The sequence below is a fragment of the Gambusia affinis genome, linkage group LG15, assembly GCF_019740435.1.
Source record: "Gambusia affinis linkage group LG15, SWU_Gaff_1.0, whole genome shotgun sequence".
In the NCBI taxonomy this organism is placed as follows: domain Eukaryota; kingdom Metazoa; phylum Chordata; class Actinopteri; order Cyprinodontiformes; family Poeciliidae; genus Gambusia; species Gambusia affinis.
This window is the reverse complement of record NC_057882.1, coordinates 15,373,671-15,394,274: the sequence shown is the minus strand read 5'-3', so window position 1 is coordinate 15,394,274 and position 20,604 is coordinate 15,373,671. Positions and strand designations below refer to the sequence as shown.

The window sequence follows — 20,604 nt, the reverse complement described above, 5'->3', positions numbered from 1 at the left end:
TGTTTTAAACTCCGAAGCTTTTTCCGTCCAAGTGCAAGTGCAGCTCTGTCGCTGTGGGCTCACACTGCTTCAGCTCTTCGCAAGACAGGTAAAAAAAACACTTAGAAAACTGTTTGAAGCCAATGTATATTTTAGATGGAGCTAACGTAACTTATAGCATCATGCTATAATGCTATAACTTAGCATGAGGTGAAAGATAGAAAAATATGATGGTGTTATTTTTTGAGCTGGTTCGGAATTAACGTTAGCTAAGGTGCTAATTTTACCGAAGGTTTTAGCTTGGCTTTTGCCGCTAAATCTTCCTCGGCGACTAACGACTAGCTTTGGGTTGAGATAAGCTCAGTGTTGAGTGTCTGTTAGCATTGTTGTTACATCCTTTGTCGAACAATATAACGTTAACTGATAATTGATCCCCCCCCCCCTTTTTTTTAAAATACATCTAATAACTGTTCATTTGTTTAAACCATGACCTTGCAAATGTTAAGAGTGCAGATTAGCTAGGTCAACAAGGATGAATTCTAACGTTGTTCTTTTTTTTCTTTTTGTCAGATGACTTTTTTTTAACTCCCAAGCTTTTTCCCTCCAAGTGGCTGTGCAGTTTTGTCCTGCTGAGTGCTAACATAGTTTCAACTCTTGAAAAGACAAGACAACAGGTAAAAAGACAGCTCTTCAAACATATTTGAAGCCACAAAATAATCTGGAAATTTAGAGGAGCAGCTAACCTAATCTATAACTTTGAGCTTGCTACAGCTAGTTAGCCTGCTAAAGTATCATTACATCTCCAACATAGTGTATAAGAGTCTGTAAATGAGGACAAAGGTGGAAAACATTCAAGTGGTTTCTGTTATTTTTTGAGTTGGTTCAGCCACAGTGGCAGGTGGACAAAAAAGTTAATTTCCAACCTGGTTCCATATAAGGACTGTTCACCTGTTTAAACCATGCTCTTGCAAATTTAAAGTTAAGTCAGTACTAACAGGTGCAACTATGTACAGGTGTAAATTCTGCAGCATTTGTACTTCAGAATTTAGAGAATTTTGTACTCATGTGAAGAAACATCAACACACAGCTAATTATCGGTTTCGTTGTGGAATAGAGCAATGTCCTACTTCCGTCAGAGAAAAATAAAACATTTAGAAGAAAAAGAGGACTCAATCTTCATCTTGGTTGATGTAATTTTATATCGACTCTTAACTTAAAACACACATCTTAAATCAGAATTGTTCAATTAATTTGTTAAAGGGATCAATTCACCCAAATTACAAACATTTTGTTAACCCATATTGTACTTAGCCATTCAGATACTGTATTTGTGGAATGTAATGCTTTAAAAAATCCGTTTAGCCTCACAAACTGTCATTCACATCCGCTGTTTCAGAGTGGTAGCAGGATGTAGGGGTAAAGTCTAGTCTAGTCTCTGGGGTGAGGTTCTCAAAAACCTGTTGTAATCTGGGTGAACTGGCCCTTTAAATATAAATTACTACCAGTAATTCATATTTAAGAGTTTTCCTTTTATGTTTCAAAGGTATCTTCCACCAAGATGTCTGTTGAGATGGAAATGACCGTACCTACTACACCAAGGGTAATCATGCTTGGTAAGAGGAATATTTTCTATCACTATAATTTTTTGTAGCAATGTATGTAATAGTTATGGTAGTCTGTACTTTTACTCACTAGCGTTAGCCTGACAAGGGTTTGTCTATTTTAGGAAATAGCTTGATGTCTGCAACCCGGTGGATGGTCAGTATGGAGGAGAAGGTATTTTTCGAACCTGAGCAACTACATGACTTTGCGTCCTTGCTGTCTTTTTTGGGTCATATTATGACTTCAATCTGGAGTATCAGGAGTCAGCATCCACCACGCTGGAGATGATACAACGGTAAGTACTCTACACCAAGCCATTTATGAATTAAATTTAATGACAGTTTGACTGATGATGAAGAACCATAGCTGATTGCTGTATTGTATGTCTTCATTTTAAAAAATACAATTAATATATTTTATTTCTGTTAAAAGATTTTTTGTGAGGATCAATCCAGATGTTGGTACCAAATGCACAGCCAAAGTCAGTACAAGCTGCAAGACGGGAAGTCAAGAGGAAAGTAGTCAGTGTCAACTCCCGGATCAACACCTTCCTCAAATGACTCGCTGAATTTGAATGGAGGACTTCCAACTAGGTAAGCATTTTACCAAATGTTTATTATTTTATTGTCTTTTCCTCCTATCTTGCATGTTCTGACTTTACTTTAGGCTTTTTAATATAATTTTAATGATTATTTATAAATGGCATGTGATTCCTACACAATAGCCCTTTAGAGTAGCCTGCATCTTTTCTGTGTCCGTGGTAAAAAGTGGATGTCGCTGCATCTCTTACTAAATCACAGAAATGTATAAGTGTGTAGTCGTTTAATTGAGGTGTTTTTTTTTTATATTATGCAGTTTTCAGTTTATTAGGCACACCTTTGCAGTAATCCGTCAGCACCAACAAAATGACTGAAAAGATTGTTATGACATGTTGTATTTCATCGTCTCCTTGGGGACATTTGCAGGGTCTCAATACAGCATAATCGTTTGAATTAGTGAAGACTGACTGACTGCTTTTGCCATAAACAATCCAAAAACCTGAAGTGAAGCCAGTCCTGCTCATTCTTTATGCAGCTTCTATTATCACTTCAGTGTAATTGATTTTTTTTTTAAAGAAATTATCAACTTAATGCTGCTTTATGCCAATGATTTTATGCATTTGGACATTGTCAGTCAGCTTAATTTGTCAGCCTTCCTGTCGATTTGAAAATGTAGATAACTTCCTGACCATCTCATGACCTCCCACATCGTCTGTCTTATTCTTTACAGTTCAGCTTCCACAAGATGGATCCCACTGATTTTGTTTGACAAATGGAATAAAAGTTCTTCTGATGTAGGAAATGCATCTGATATAACAATATTTATTGATATGAATGCCTACCATATAGTACATTATCGCACTTGCACTGTTTTTGTGATGTATTGTGTAACAGAGCACATTTAAGCTACTGTTTTCTGACAATGCAGCCTCTGCTGGTTTTTTAAATGAAGTATATTCTATATATTTTTTAAAAGTCAGTCTTTAATAGTTTATGGCTGGTACTTGATGCACACGTTCATGTTGCTACATACATGTGCCATAAAAAATATTGACATGACCTGTAGTGTGTTCTATGGTTTTGTTGTTTTATAGCACATTATATTGTATTGTGACATTGTTCTTTATGACATTGCGAATATATAAATGGATTTTATTTCAACAAATCTGCTGAAAATAAATACCTGTTTTTATTCACAGTACTTGGACTAAAATTTCTTTTGTGAAACTTTTCGGTTTATGGTAAAATATTCTTGTATTAAAAAATGTAAACTTTAATTTACAGTAAAACTGACATTATGTTGTGAAACAAGTTTACAGTAGACCAGCTTTACTATAAAATACATTTACAGTTTTATGCTATAAACTACATTTACAGTAAAGCAGTTATAACTGCAAAGCACACTCACAGTAAAAATTAACTGTGAAATATCATGACAGTAAAGGTACTGTGGAATGGTAATTACAGTAACCTACTGGCAACACTGTTGCCAGTAAGGTACTGTAGAATGTCAATTACAGTAACTTACAGGCAACACTGTTGCCAGTAAGTTACTGTAGAATGGTGATTACAGTAACTTACTGGCAACACTGTTGCCAGTAAGTCGCCAGTAAGTTACTGTAGAATGGTGATTACAGTACCTTACTGGCAACACTGTTGCCAGTAAGTTACTGTAGAATGGTGATTACAGTACCTTACTGGCAATACTGTTGCCAGTAAGGTACTGTAGAATGGTAATTACAGTACCTTGCTGGCAACTTACTGGCAACACTGTTGCCAGTAAGTTACTGTAATTACCATTCTACAGTAACTTACTGGCAACAGTGTTGCCAGTAAGTTACTGTAAAATTACAATGAAAAGTCTAACAGTGTATGTAGGTTGTGCTGGTATTCATAAGATGCCGAATTTAGTTCATTGCCACTCATTTACGTCTCATTTATTAATTTACTTTAACCGCAATCGCGCGCGTTTGTGTTAACGAAGACGATTTAATTCATTCAAAATTCACATTCACTCTCAGGGACAAAGTTTGTTGTAGAAAAACCACAGCTCGAGTTGTACTGTTGCGAGCTGACAGTGAGTGATAAATGCTCTCCGACAAAAAAAATAAGACTGCAGCAGCAGCTCTGGCAGACAATAGCAGCTCCCCTCCATTCAAAATAACGACGCAAGCCAGCAGAGCCGAGGCCTTCTGAGCCGCTGCAGACGTGCTGATTAACTGGATTTAAGCGGTTGTCTAGTGAGAAGTGCCAATCAACACCGAGTGCCAAGTCAAAGCACTCCACATTTTATATACGATGGATTTGCATTCTAAAGCCTAACACTGTACCTGCGCTGTGAGCAAAAAGTGATACGAGTCTCTACTTTGGAGTGTTACACACTGGGGTTAAACGGGGATTTGCGATGCGTACGGGCTCTGTTGGGTTTGGGTTGCAGCAGGTAAATCCTCTTTGAGTGTATAAACAACAAAATCCAAGTGTCATTATCTGACAAACCGATCTGCACCAACAAAATCCAGCGATGAGCAACATGAAGAGCCTCAGTGGAAATTGTGCAGTAGTTTAGCACAGATAGGCTACGATCACTCAGCAGGGAAACGCAAACCAAATCCGCTGGGTTTTTTTGTGTTTTTGTTTTTTTTTTTTTGCACAAATGCGACCGATATCAATCTATCCAAAAAATAAATCCACTTCCATAACGTGGTACTAAATCTGACATGTATTACAGTTTTATTCAATTCTGAGAAAAAAAAAAGAAAATAAATTTTCTCATTGTTATTCCATTTTATTTCCTTTCAAAATACCAAAATAAAATACCAAAGTACGTGCAAACTCATGCAGCTACACCACTGCCGATTTTATATTTGCTTACTTTTTATATCAACCCCGAAAGTTTTTTTTTTGTTTGTTTTGATTTTTAATCAAAACACATTAGACACATTTCAACTTCCTGTTGGGAAAAGTTTGGAAATGTTATGTAACTCTAAGTTTCTCCAGGAGTGTGTAGACTTTTGAGACATTATTTGGGAAATGATTTGTATCTTACTTTACTATAAAACATGTTTTGTTTTCTTGTTTTAACAACAACAACAAAAAACTTTACAAAGCTAGGTGTGTGAAAAAAAACTATACAATATGATTCAAAAGTATAAGAGCATTTTTCACTTATTTACATAAACACATTCTAATTCTATTAATGTTATTGTTAAAAGCTGACCATGCTTGAATATATAATGCTTAGGAATTTTTGAAGTTAATTTAATTTATACTTTATTGTGAACCTGAATGCAGCACGGGGTTTTAAGTGGTTAATAGAGGAAAATAGAAAAAGTCTAAAGATTTTTTTTATTTATTTTATTTTCTCCTATTCTCTTTCTGTTTCGTTGTTCGGTAGTGGGGATGCAGAAAAAGGGCATAAAGTGTAAGTAGTCCAAAACTTTGGCTTTTTCACTTGTTCTGACAGAAGCTGGTAACAGAAGTTTTCAGAGAAGTTATTGTTGTTTCTCTGAGCCTGCTGAACTCCTCTGTCCAAGGACACAGGTGCAGCCGGAGTTGTGAGAGAACTGTGTCTTCTTTGTTATGAGCTGGTGGGAAGTCCCATCGGCTCACAAAACTGGTGAATATTAAAGAGTGATGCATCTTTTCTTTCTTTACTCTTGGATTTGCATACAGTCTCCACAGTCATGTTGTTTTCTTTGACTCTTGATTAAAATAATGACAGAATGCATTCTGGGTGTTATGCTTGATTCATTCTTATTAATTGAACTAAGATTAATTCATTTATCTCCTTTAACATATTATCAAACTTTGCTTCATCACTTGATTATGAAACCATGTCGATGCTTGTTTTTTTTTGTTTTTTTTTTTCACAATCAAAGCACACATTTCTTTGCTGGTGTTGACAAAACAGTCACCACATGTGAGATCACAGAACTAAACTCCACTTCATCTCGACTGAAACTTAACAGAGAACAAAGGGATAACAGTGAGCATTATAAGAACCGTTTCTTCTAGACGGTCTCATGGAAAGTTGCCTCAAAGATTGAACGCTAGGATTAGATGGTATCAATTAATTCTTCCTGGTACGGTACGGTTCTACTCAGTACGGGTGTTCCCTGCCTCATTTTCCACTGCAAACAACACCCGCTCAACACTGGCGGCGTCAGATGTTTATCGTTGCAGTGCGTGAGGCTTCCGAGAAACACACCCCCACACTCCCCATCCTTCTCTGTGTGCTTGAGTTAGGCTGCACTACGCTGAATATACAAATACTTTTACAAATACTTTAAAAAAAATAAAACCATGATACTCTGCACTAATACCCCTGTGGAAGTATGACTAGCGAGTGTTGTTTCTCTCCTTTTGCTGAATTTTTTTTTGATATATTGTAGTCTTTTGTTCAAAATGTATGTTAATGCCATGACATCAGCGTTGCACAAACAGAGAAACAATATGGCAATATAATTCCTTCATTTTGAAAATATGCAATTCATTCATTTGTGAGCTTTACCGTCGTAGCCACATAAAATATACATCAAGTTGTCAAAACCTGGGCTGTTTTGGGGTTTGATTTTGTTATTATTCTGTGTTCTTTAGTGTCTTTCTTTGATTAGATCAGCTTTGTTTTTGCTTTATCTTAGTTTAGTCCTTTAGTTTTATTAATTCTAGTCACCCAGTTTGTATTTTCTCTCTCTCTCCCCTCACACCTGCAGCTCGTTTCTAATCAGCCATCTGTTCCTTGTTCAGTAACCCAGTATACATGCAACTCCTTCTCAGTCACTCCTTGCTGGTTCCTCCTGGTATCTCCCACCTACTTCCATGTTAATGCCCTGCTGTGCTTTTCTGTTTGTGCTCTGTTTTTGCTCACTGTGATGTTTGCAAGTTTTATTCTTAGTTTTTCATTAAAACATTCATCATCTACTCAACGCTGCTCTGCTTTTGGGTCCACCATAGTTGCCACAAATCACCACAAGTGTGGCCATCAGAGAGAATGGAAGTTTATCCAACAAGTCAAATTCAACATTGGCTACAATATTTGCATGTGTGGCTCTTGAAATAAGGTATCCTGCTAAATATTCATTCCAAGATGTCCTTGATTGCAGTATTGCACCTGCTGATGCTGTTATGATGGTCATAATTAATAAATTGTGCAGCTCAGAGGGATAATGAGGAAATTTATTCAAGGTCTTCATAAATAGAGATATTGCAAGGAATCAGATGTCGTTTATGTTTTTAAATTGTAGTAAGTGATTTTATGGTTTACAGTTCAGTTTTCAAATAGACTTATGACAACAAATTATTTTTAGAGATTATTTCCTCTTACTGACTGACTATAACTGACTGTGTGCAGTTATAGATTTTAAAACAAAAAGACAGAGTTTTTTTATCTTCATTGAAACAAATACCAGAAAATATTGAGAGAATTGTAAGTTCATATTCTCCGTCCTTAATCAACATTCTCAAAAATAAACACACAGACTAAATGTACTTATAAACACAAGCAGTGCGATTCCATCCATCTGTCAAACTTCACACACTCACCGATGTTTAAACACACAGTCTCACCTCATTGTATAGAGAAGCGTGCCGTTGTCAACTAGTCGTAGTAGTTTGTTTGGAGTTGTCATGTTGTGGGCCACAGATTTCTTCCCGTTGTGAAAGAAGGTATCGGGCGTCCAGATCTTACTGGCCAGTAGGTTGTTAAGCGGCAAAACTTGCATTGGACCGTCAAACTTAAGCCTCTCGTCCCTCCAGCTTTGACGGAAGAAGACATCAATGGTATACTCCTACATGGAGGACATCGGAAACAAAATAGTTAAGAGAAATGTCTACAGAGCTGGAGTATAAAGCTGATTACCGCAATTACATGGAGCAGTTAAACCACAGTGTAATTAAGGCTAAATTACACTTTGACTAGAATGGACTGGGCCTACGGCATCGTGTGTTCAGTGGCATATAGTTCTTTCATCTGGTTATTATGCTTATATTGGGATAGCAATCTGTTTTTCTTTCAACAAAAAGGCCTATCTTATCTGTAAAAACATCTGCCTCTAATCCAACAGAATACATTAGAAACTAGATTTGTAGTGATGAACTCTCTGAACCTTCAGAGACACATAAAGACAATTACACCGTCAGTCTTCTATCAAGAGCCTTTCTGAAATTAAGGGACTAATGTCAATAATGTCAGAAACTCAAACGTGTTTGTCTTTAGTTGAATTAATTACTTCAACGGTCTTCACGGATTCTTCTGAACAGTCAACTGGACAGCTGCTAGCATTTTCACTAAAACTAGAGTCAAAATGGTAAAACTGCTGAAATGCTAAGTTCTTTTAAATCATCCCCCTTTGTTCAGGGTTTGCCTTTGATTAATAACAACTGGAATGTCGATTATTTCTAGTCTGGATGGTAACTTTTTATTACTTCTCTTTATGTCCCCACTGTGATGTAATGTTTTGCACTTTGAACTGCCTTGTTGCTGAGACGTGCCATACATATAAACTGAGTTTATTGCATAGCCATAGACATAAATAAATAGCCTTTTTAGTGCTCATTTTGCATAAAATTACCATATTATAAGGACTGTAATATTAGGCACTGATTAAATTCTCTAAAACACGGTTTTGGATTTGCGAAAACTAAATTGCTTCATTAACTTTGCTTTCATAACGACATACTGCAGAGAAATACATTTAAAAGAGAAATAATTGATTGATTATTTGAAGACTTGTGCAACAAAATATCTTTACTGCTGCCTCCACGGAAAACAAGATTATGAGGAGAAACTGCAAGATGTCAGTAGTCGTAAATTTATTTCTTATTAATTACAAAGGCTTAGTGTCCTAGTAAACAGCTGTGCAGCTTGGACCGATTGTTTCAACACTTGTTTCTCTCTAATTATCTGAGCATTTCTTATATATATATATATTTTTTTATTTATTTATTTTTTTACTCACAACAGTAGCAAACTTCACACTGCGCAGAATTTAATCGTCTATCCCCTTGGTGAAAAATCTAATAAATTAATTTCTCAATGGCTTTAACGACAGGAAGTAATCACGCACAGCAGGAGGGCAGTACCACTTCCACTCAACACATCAACGGGGGCTCCTCTAAACAACGCTAATTGATTTCAATAACCTCTTGACGGCATGACAACCTAGAGCACAACCAGACAGACTGCATCAGAAGGACCTTTTATAACAGGGCTACAGAGAGCGTCACTGAAACAAAAAACCAAGAAGCTGACAAACATCCCCCCCCTCTACTACTTCCATCTGTTTGTCTTGGATTTTTCGGCTTAATTCTGTTCTAAACACACAATTCTGTAAGATACTCAAACAAATCCAGAAAGGAAATAAGCAATGCTTTTGATTGTTTGTTTAGTCATGTTTCACGGAGAAAACAAAGAATTAACACAGGCTGAGATGACAATGAAATAATAATAATTTTAAAAAATCCCAACCCTTGATTGCTTTCTGATCTGCACAGAACAATTTGACCAGAACTTTCCAGCAGCACCAGGTAATTTCCTGTGACCACGGGTATTCTCATGTTGTTCATTTTCCATGAAATGGCTGCTGGTGAATAAACATAAAAGGAATGTATTTGACGAGGATGAAGCCATTATTTGCTTTGTCCCCCGTGGTCAAAAAATCTCCTGTAAGCACTGAGAAATAATTTAAAGATTGAAAGGCAGGAATGAGGAAAAATGTAGCCAATCTCCACAGGGCCAAATGGCACAGCCGGTTCAGAAGCCAGCTGGTGTTCTGCAGGGACTGAGTGATTGATTTCCCCTTGACGGAGGAGACGGCAGGAGCCTTCTATCCCACCATCATTTTTAAATCTCTCTTCTTTTACAGGGAAGAAAATCGGGAATGGATTCGCCCCCATAAACATCGGTATTCTAGGCTGCATTTAAGAAAAGAAAAATCTTCCCTTTTTTATCGGCGTAATATGTTTACAGTTTTACAGAACCTATTTAACCCTTCACAGATGTCTTTGTTGTTTCTTAATGCATAACAATGCCATGCAATAAATAAAAAAAAATAAAAAAAGTTAAATTTCATAAATGCTTGTGCCGCCTTTAGCACTAACGACTGACATCAAGCATTTGCAGCAACTGGCAATACTTGTTTTTCATCTCTGTTGAGGAAATTTGGCACCAGTTTTCTTTTCCACAACTGGCTTTTCTGCAGCCACATCGTCATCAGGATGATGATTTACCTTAAAACTGTCCTCCTGATGCAATTTTTATCCAGTCTGTTTCTTATTGATGAAACCTGAACACTGACTTTAACTGAGGTAGATGTGCGCTTTAGAAGTTGTTGTGGGTGAGTAATTTTTGCAGGCTGGTCACTCCTGGTAAGCCTCCCCGCTGCTCCACGCTTCTCCGTTTGAGGATGAGGATTCATCTTGGTTTACTGGCGTCTTAAAAGCCCAAAGCATTTGTAACCTTTTCCACACCAAGAGATGTTTTCTCGATTTTTGTTTTGGAAATTGTTTAGCCTACTTCAAGCTGTCAGACAGGTTTGTATTTAGGTGATTTTGTGATCACACAGATCTGAGAGTGATTTGTTAATTGTGCTTTCATATAGAGCCAGTTTGGTTTGGGTGTCTTTTGTTCCTTAATTTAACTTGCGTGGATATATATATATATATATATATATATATATATATATATATATATATTTTTATATTTATATATATATATATATATATATATATATATATATGTATGTATGTATATCAGTGACGTGCGGTGAGGTTCATAGCTGGTGAGGCACTGACGTCATCAGAATCAGATTTGCAAATAGATGCATAGATTGACAGCAGTTTACAGGTTATGTTTCACTTCTGCATCCTTACACATACAAACTGTAGCTCACAAAACACACATATTATCTCCTGCTTCGATTGAAAGTCCACTTGAGAAAACTTTTTGGTGTTGTAATGTAGTCATCCATGTCGAAAGTCGGGATAAGCGAGAGGAAAAAATCACTATCTCTATTATAATCTATCGCTGCACTTGACTTGCTTCGAATCGTTTAGCCTAGCTCGCTGTCACTTACTCGGCAGTTGAGGAGTGAACAAGGCGAACGTCTGGAATCTTGAGCGCCCCTGCCATGAGGCAAGAGAACTGCCTGCCTCACCTCGAACCTGTTCTCTGCCGTTTATAATCGCTCATTACGAAACACGTTACACAAACACAGTTGGTGACAAAAAGCACTGTACATTATATACATAAGCTAAATTATTGGAAATAAGTTCACATATTAAATTTGTTTAAACCATTTTATTGACGCCGTACAGCAACATGCTCTCTCGCTTAGCAGCCAGCAGAGCCAGGGGTTGCGCAATCCAAGGTGAGGCAGCTGCTGCCTCACCGGCATCTCGAGCATTTGAATGGGAAAATAAGAAAATTCAGCGATTTTGAACAAATAAAAATCGAAATTGGTGAAGCTACATGAAAAATAAATATTTTTTAGTACAAACGACCGGATGAATATAACAATTTAAATTACTTTATGATTATATATTTTCTTTCTTTCCATGATGGCTGGTGAGGCACTGCCTCACCTGCCTCCCCTGACCGCACGTCACTGATGTATGTATATCTATGCTAACTGTAATAATAAAACTACTTACATGATGTGAAGTCTTTAAAATGAAAAAAAAGAGCAACAAGAGAATACTGGAAGGGAGCATAATTTTTTCATATCACTCATTATGAGAGTTTATTATGAAGAATAGAGGAGATTTGAAGGGGATTTTACATTTAGAAACCAGCAAAGTAGAAAGTAAAGAAGATAAATAATATATACTATATGTTTACATACATCCATAGGCTACCGAGTCAGCCAGGTTTCATCTGACAGAATATGATTTATACCCCCAGATGCCCTGAATGCAATAACAACGCGTTTGTTTTTAATCATTTTTATGATGCGTAGCTCGGAAGTAACATCTGTTTGTTCACAACTTCAACCCTGATTTCATTTAGTATGATAATGACTCCCAGATACGTTCCCCTTATATGCAGTTTCAGGATCCCACCTTCTTAGTCACTGCATACAAACATAACACTTCAAATGATTCTCATTTAATTAGAATACAATGCTTCCATTTACAGTGGGCAGCCAAATGAGCTGAAATGAATAATAATAAAACATACAGTGGAACAATATTGCTTTTCTCTTGACTGGAGGATGTTTTAGGTGTCAGACATCAAGCAGCACTCAGTAACAGTGACATCCACAAAGAACTGGGTTGTCTAAAAAAAAAAAAAAAAAACTATGTCAGTGAAGAAGTTTGTATCCAGGCAGGACAACTTGAACAGTGACATTGGGTTTTAAATTGAACATTTACCACAGAATCATCCGAATATCTCACATTGTATGTATTGCTTTGTCATCTGGGCAAAAGGATGTTAGCTGGAGCTTACTTCCTGTTGGAATTAGCAACATGGCTGTCGAGTCGGTCAAAAACAAAAACACAGCCGTCTTTAACGTGTGGTTGTAGGCACTGCGGTGTGGACTGGCTGTAAATGATCCAATCCACAATTTTCATGATAAACATTTGCAAGTTAGTACAGAGGTGCAGCTTTAACCCTCAGTCTGACGATAACTTTTGACCCCATGAGATATAATGGAAGGTTTTTCCGCCCCCAAACAGAGGCTGTTCTTTTTCTACATCCTGCAGACAAGAGGATATATGTTCAGCTGTGGAGTCAGCCGTCTTCCACAAGCTGTCTACTATCGTCCGTACGTCGACCAAAAATTTACCGAAGCACGACAAAGGCCCGCAACCATTCTCCAGTATGTATCACAAAGAAGTATAAATCTTTAGTCTTGAACAGGCCTTTCATGTCTGCAAGTTGGGATTATCCTCTGAACACTGTCCGCAGACGCTGCTGGACCGTTATCGCAGCGTCTTGCATGAACAAAAGTGCAGATGGAAAAAAAGAAATTAAAAATCAAAGGAAAAAGATGTGAATATCACACATCTATAAACGCCTCCTTTATAGATCCTGGTCAAAGTTGGAAAGCAGCCGCTGGTGGCGAGGCCGAAACTAATGAGGATGAAAGGAAATGATGAAAACGACTGAAAGGCCTGATAAGATGGCAGTTAAGGTAGGATGTACAGCAGACTCCACCAAAAGAGTCTGCACATTAAACAAATGACAGCGGCCGATTATGGCAGGAAGGTTGTGTCTGATAGAATATTAAAGGAGCTTTTTATCTGGAATAAAGGAGTTCATGAAGTTTAACTGTTACATCTCATTTAAATAATGCCACCATCTCTCTGCTTTAATGCTCTCTGTAGATCTGAAAGTTGTTTCTACAGCTTGGGGTTGTTTTTTTAAAAAAAAACATTTCAAATTATGCACCAAAGTTCTAGCTTGTTTTATTTATTTATTCATTTATTTTTGGAATCTATTTTTGAAACCGCTGAAGTTTAGGAGCAATTTAAAAAAAAAACAAAAAACATTTTATTTTACACCTTGCAGATTTGACGCATCGCTCTTGACGACGTATTGTGTGGAGGAAAAGAAACCTTCCAGCTGTTTTTCCACGGAAATAGTTTGGGTGACAAACGATGCCTTGTTTGTATCTGCACACAGCAGGCCAGGGTTACCATTGCGGCTCGATTGTGCGGTAATGACACACATCACTTCAGGGGAGCCTGCACGTCTATCGGACCTGGCTCTGCCGGGTTTCGCACTCTGGGTATTGCAATCATCAGTCAGACTTTATCAATGTTTTAATTACAACTCCTCCTCATTCCCCCGGCTGTAAATCATCCTCCCTCGCTCCACTTCTCGTGTGCCGTTCGCTTTTCCCTGCTGGGAGAGCAACCTGTGTGAGATTCGCAATGAGCTGTGAATCCCACAACTCCAATTATTTTCACATGCATCCCAGCGCTCTAAGGTTCGAGTTTGTTTATCGTTTTGCCGTGCTGCACGTCACACGCGATGCATCTATGTGCAAAATGTTCAAGAAAATGGAAAAGCTCACAGTGAAATGGAGATGTTTTGAATTAGTCATAAGTCTCAAATTAATAAAAGAATGAGAAACAGAAGAAAATATATATTTAATCATTTACATAAATCTATTTGGTTATTCTTCTCCGTAAAACTTTTTCTTCCACTTTGACCATTTCCATTTGTCTTTCACGTTTTCTTACCTAGCAAATTATTTTTGACCTTTTCTCCCATAATCTTCTTTCAGCATTAAAGTGAGGTTGTCAGATAATGAGCTTTTCAGTCTCTACCTCTAAAAATCCAGATTATACCTACCAGCCAATTGTAAAACCCTGCATGTGTAAAAAATGACTTCACAGCTCAACTCTTTTTCTTCCTCTGGCAAAAAAAATAAAATAAAATTTAACACAAGGATAATAAAGTAGGGGACAGTGGTTTAACGTGATATCGTTAGTGCTATCAAAATCTTTCCACAGGAAGGAAGAAAGCGTTTGAACCTACACTGATGTGATACTCGTCCTAAGTGAACGGCTTTTAAGGTAGACATAGTTTAGCGATCAGCCTCATTGGCTGGAAAATGAGACGTTTCAGATTTGTGCCTTGGATCTTATTTAGTCTAGCTCTTATACAAGAGTAGAGCGAGCAGCATGCAGGAGGGAGGTTGAAATACAGAACAGCAAAACGCTAGCGTACAGAAAGGAAGACATAGGGAAGCAACAGAAACGTAATCAAATAAATTATCTCTTGTCTGTTGCCTAATGGGATATACACAAGCACACCAAGCGCCTACACGTTGAGTTGTAGAAAAAAATGGATAGAAGGGCACATAACACAAAAGAAATCATGAATATTAAACAAATATTTCTAGACGTATTTAGAAATGTGCGCTTATTTCTTGTGTTTACACCAGTAAAACAGTAGAGATGTACTCAGAGTAATAACAAAAGATTTCTAAGTGTGACAACTTCTGGACCTACAATTTAAACAATCAACGAACACGCCGTTATATTTCGGGAGTGCAAACAGAAGTGTATAAGTTACACAAATTACATCATAAAGAATCGGCACAACGGAAAAACATGACTCTTATTGACTTGGAAAACTCACATTCTCAGAGTTAATGGAGCAAATAATCCATCAGTGCAGTCAGTCCACTGCCTGCTGATTGCCTGCTCAGTTTCTACGTCCTACCAAGTATCAGCCAGCACAAAGTGGAGTCACTGTTTGGTGTTTTTAGCTGTGGTCAAACATTCCAGCCTGGTGTCAAAGAGGTGAGAATAACAAACATAGACGGTGCACCACTCAGCATATTTCTAGTACTTGTCTGTTTTGGTAAGCATGAAGGTTAAAGTTCGCCCTCCTTCAGTTTTAGGTTTTATTTTTCCCGACATAAAGCTCACCTAGATATTTCCAGGCTCTAAAGTTACTTCTATTTGACCTACAGTGGCTAGATTACATACTGTCATTATTTATTTAAAATTTTTAATTTTTTTCTCCGAAGAGCTTTTACGGCGCTCGTGGCTCGTATTTTTTGCGACAGTAGGCAGGGTGAGGAGAGGGGGGAAGACATGTGGCAAAGGTCGCCGGGACCGGGAGTCGAACCCGCGGCCTCCAAATGCTAACCCCCTGTGCCACCACAGCACGCCCCAATCATTTTAAAAATTAGCCTAAGCATACCTCACGTTTCGTTAGCTTGTAGAATCAAAGTGTAGCTAGCTAATCAAAGCTACAAATCGGCCAAGATCATCGTCCCTCCACCACCATGTTGGTTCAACATGTTTGTGAGGTAATATTGTGATCTACTTTGGTTCCATCTTGTTCACTCTGATGTCTCTTTGCAAGCCGTGCCAGATCCTGATAAAGTAATCCTTCTCTATGGAGAAGTGGTTTTCTTTTGGCCACCCAAGACAAACCTGTTCATACATTCTCTCGCTTTATGACAGAAATAATGTCAGTCATTTTATCAATCTGTTTGATAATGGTGACCGTACTTATATCTAAGTTTCAGCATAAGTTTGAAGTAGGACGTCAGAGTTGACATTTCCTTGAAAAAGACATTTGCTGACGTCAATTACTCCTGGATTATCCCTTCTCCATAACTGCTTAGCCTTCAATCTCTGACCTCATCAGTGAACAGCTGAATGTGATTGGTTAAAACTGGCTTGCCCAGTGGAAATCTGTAGCTACAATTTTAAGAGTAAATGGCAGACTTTAGTTTTCAAAACAGGTTAAAATCTAAATGACGACCAAACTCGCAGTTTCTTCTACACATTTGGAGAAGTCAAGAAAAAGGGAAATTTTGTTGGTTATGTCCCTACGAAACAAAGATTAAGCTTCCATTAGAATGAAACACATTAAAAGTTAACACTTTATGTCTTGTTTCATTGTTTTATATTAATTAAGTCTGTAAGGTGTAATTTGAAGTTAACGTCTTGGTCCTTAGCTACTCAGTGACTTTGCGTGAAGTCCTATTAGTCCTATTAGCTGCTGTTTTCCAGAAACTACTCTGCTTTCAACTTGTTTGTAATCGCACATAAATCACTCTCAGACATCGGGGGAAACTATTACTTCCATTGTGGATGATAAAAACAAACAAATCTAACCCTACATTAACTTGTGTATTGTATGGGAAAGGGCGTAATTGCTCTTACCAGCCTTTGAACAAGGACAACATGATTGATATGGAAACCTGGAGTTCACCTCCAAACGTAAGTGGCAGAAATATCCATCTTCTCGGTAAACACCTGGAGCGGAGCAGGGATCCTGAATTTTGGGCATACAAATGTATCATGAGCGTCTCATTTCTCAGGGGTGTTTGCACCCAGAAAATGCGCACACCTGGGGAGATTAGGCCATCGCTGACATCTTGTCAAAACAAGCTGGAGCGCGGCACACGTGACAGCCTGAACTGCTTCATATCAGCGCAGGCCTGTCAATGCCCGCCATGAGACAGGTACATGTGCTGCAACGCTGCACGCATGCGAATGAGACGCGACTCTGCAGGCTTGCAGAAGATGAAGAGAAACACGTTCAGCTTTTAAAAAAAAATTCTTTACCAAAGAAGGGGATGTAGGTTTAAAAATGTGGATATTTTTGTCCAAGACAGCCACATAGTAAAGCGTAGCTCCTGTTGCCTTATGGGATACTAAAGGAAGACATGATATATTGAAGCCAGAGTGAAGACTCGATGAGAGGCCCCAGGGCTGAGAGAAGAGCAGACATTTCTGGGACACTTGATGTTACAGTGAGGGGTAATTGAACCATTGGACGTACACAACATAAAAGTTTGACATGCCGAGGGTATAGCATGTGCACTGTCTGGGAACATTTCAGCTTTAATATTCTCTTCCAGCGTTGCAGTTTTTTATGGACACGCTAGCAGCATGACTCCCGGGATACGAAGATCCCCCAGCTCCATCCTTTGGGCCACCATGAAAAATCTCACTGTGCCCTGAAAGGATCACCATTAAAATCTGATGTATGCTCCTTTTTCTCTGACTGTGGAACCCGCTTGACTTTAGTTTTCTTCTAACTCTCTTCTGTCGTCTAACATGTTGGACCATATTACGGATTGTCTCGCTTTCCCCCTCTAGTATTGCGTTTGCGGTTATTCTCAGTGTATCTTCACGTATCAGAATTGCAACAAATTTGCATAAATATGCATGCACTCTTTCTAAAAGCCTCCGATTATCCTCCGAAATACAGTTTGGATTGTCCATTTTCTCTCCGTTCAGCTGATCGACAAAGAGCCTTTACGTCCCAGAACAGAGCAGTAATCTGTGCTGCTTCCTACTCAGGCACTGCAACGGTCCACGTTTATGTAGCCTGAAAACCCGTGATCTAGAAAACACATTAACATGCCCTGTGCACGACCCGCTGTAGATATGCTTTTATCAGCTCTGAGTAGGAGGTTGTTCCCGTAGGCACATCGAATTTCTTTCTTCCCCTAATATGTACCAATAAACGTGGTCCAATTCATGCGGCAGTCTTTTCAAATTATTCTCTACAAAACTCTTATTCAGAAGGAGCCCAACTGGTTTGTAGACAGTTACTGATGTCAGTGTTTCAAATCTTTAAGTCTGGGGTCAAGACTCACTTTTTGGTGTTTACACTATTCACTTTTGCTACTTTTACCACTGGCTTTGCCTTCCCTTCCCTTATTTAACTGACCAAGAGGTCATGCAATCGTGTGCAATGGCCTCAGATTTAACTGCTAAAAAGGAAAACAAAAGCAAATTCAGTGGGAGGAGTTATTAGAGAGCAAAAGTAAAGACAAACACATATTCTTACATATACATCTATTAATTAAGTTAGTAAAATGTTTACTGGAAAGTTGCACAAAATGTAAAATGTGTCCTTCTGTTTTTGAAAATCTTCAAAACAATTTTCCCAAAAATATTTCATTGAATACATAAGCTGATATATATTGGAGGGTAATTATAAGCACTGAGATCAGATGGAAACGTGATACTAAATCTAAAGTTAGTTTAGCGCACATGGGATTCAATGATACCTTAACACCTACTTTATAAGAAAAGACCACAAAGCAGACATTTTGTATGTGTGTGCGTGGGTGCGTGTGCGTGTGTGTGTGTGTGTTTGAGTGCAGTTCTTGTTTTGCCTTTGACGACCGATAGGACATACCTGCGCCGACCTCGCAATCTTTTTATCTGGCCAAAACATTATCACAAGTGAGACTCTGTGTCCCAAGCTGTTTCCACTTGATTCATGCTCCTGCCAAGTGAAGCATGTGAAAAAAAAAGATAAATAAAAAATTCTAGATCCATAACAGAGCTTTGAGAGACCCCAAAGGTGATATGTCCTGAAAAAGATAAAGGACTGTCTATTAAAATAACTCAAGTGAGCCAACATTCTTTCACAAAGCAAGTTGGGAATAGAGTGTTTCACATATGGAGTCTTCCCAGCGGCGGGGACTGGCTCAAACCGAGGATTCCTGTAATGAGGACAGATGAAAAATATGATACAACACTCCTGGACGAAGTACTGTTTCACTTTAAGTTAGATGTTCTTTACTTTTTCTGTAAAGAATATGTATGATGTGGCCAAAAATGCTGCAGGAGGATTGTAAATGTCTTTTTAGAGGTATTTTTCAGGAGGGAATAAATAAAGATAAAATATTATAAGTTGATGGAGTATTTTTTTTTCTATAGGAGAGAATCCCGAAAGTTAGCACTAGAGTGTCAGTTTTGCACTGCAGATTTCCACATAATTAAATTCCTCATATACGGTAATGAATAGCTACATTATTGTTTGCTAATAATATGCCAATTGTTGTCTTGGTCATGTGCAAATATAAAAAGAAACAACCAATCATTTCTTAGTTTACAGATGGTGTGTATTTAGGACATGAATACAGGTAAGAAGTGCTACATGACAGCAGCAAGGATTGCTTTCTGTCAGATTAAGTGTTATCCAGTGGCAGGTTGTACGTAAAATAAATAAGATGTCGTAAAATTGTGTACTCCAACGAGCTGCCTGATTCTGGACAGATGCTCCAGCCAGATAATTTGTTAAAAAAAATCAGTCCTGAGAGAGATTTATAAAACACTATCAGGAAAGAAATTCCACTGAAAAAAAACATAAAACTAACAGATTAGGTAAAATAAAAAACAAAGAAATCTGTAAGAGACATTTCTTTTAGACATGTTACTTTTGTCATATTTTCAATTTTGCCATGTAATTTGGTGTATTAAATAACATGTCATAAAAATCTAAACATGACTAAATGAACATACTTTTTTGGAAAGTCAAATCCTGTATTTTACTGAATTGTACTTTCATTTAGGTTTTCCACAGCTTTTTTCCCCACTGTTTCTAGTTTTCTATCTTTCTGGTCATGTTCTTAAAGCATGTTTTTATGAACTGCTATTTTGTAAAGTGAATGTTTACTGAAATGGAGTGTGTAGGATTCAGTGTACCACAGTGTCAGGACAGAGAACGTTACTTTGCAGTGACTTTACCATGAGGACACACTGGCATTCTGGAAATTGAGATTAAATGTTGCAAGTGTTGCACCCTTAAAAAGAACTAAAAAACTCAAATAGATTTTTGCTTTTATGCAACTTTACTGAACAAAATCCACGGTTTGAGCATACAGCGTGTGTAGTTTTCTCTCTTTCCGTATATATTCACAGGTCATGAACTTTCAACTCCCATTATGCATTGTGTCCTTCTTAAAGGGGAATTATCATGACAGAAATATCTGAACTAAAAAAGTAAAGTAGTTTGAACATATATTTAGCCATAAACCCAATGAATTGTTCAAACTAACTACTAAATCAAATAAATGATTGCCCAATAAGATAATTATACCTATTAATTTAACATTATCACGTTCCTAACATATTTTCAGGGCTCTACACAAATGCCCCATAATAGGATACTAGTAAGGCATAATTACCAAACAGATTATTTTGCCATCTGTTCAAAAGTCAAGTGTGGAGGTGAGTAAATCTTCACTGGTGCAGACAGAGAATCTGC

General features: G+C 37.7%; 1 protein-coding gene across 5 annotated transcripts in view; it reads right to left on the bottom strand.

Moving 5' to 3' along the window:
• Positions 1-20,604, bottom strand: part of gabra3 (gamma-aminobutyric acid type A receptor subunit alpha3) — a 118,605-nt gene that overhangs the window by 22,629 nt on the left and 75,372 nt on the right. For all 5 annotated transcript variants that reach the window (XM_044139668.1, XM_044139670.1, XM_044139669.1 and 2 more), the window contains exon 5: positions 7,686-7,906. In XM_044139668.1, coding sequence (XP_043995603.1) covers positions 7,686-7,906 — 221 coding nt within the window. The remainder of the gene's footprint in view (positions 1-7,685; positions 7,907-20,604) is intronic.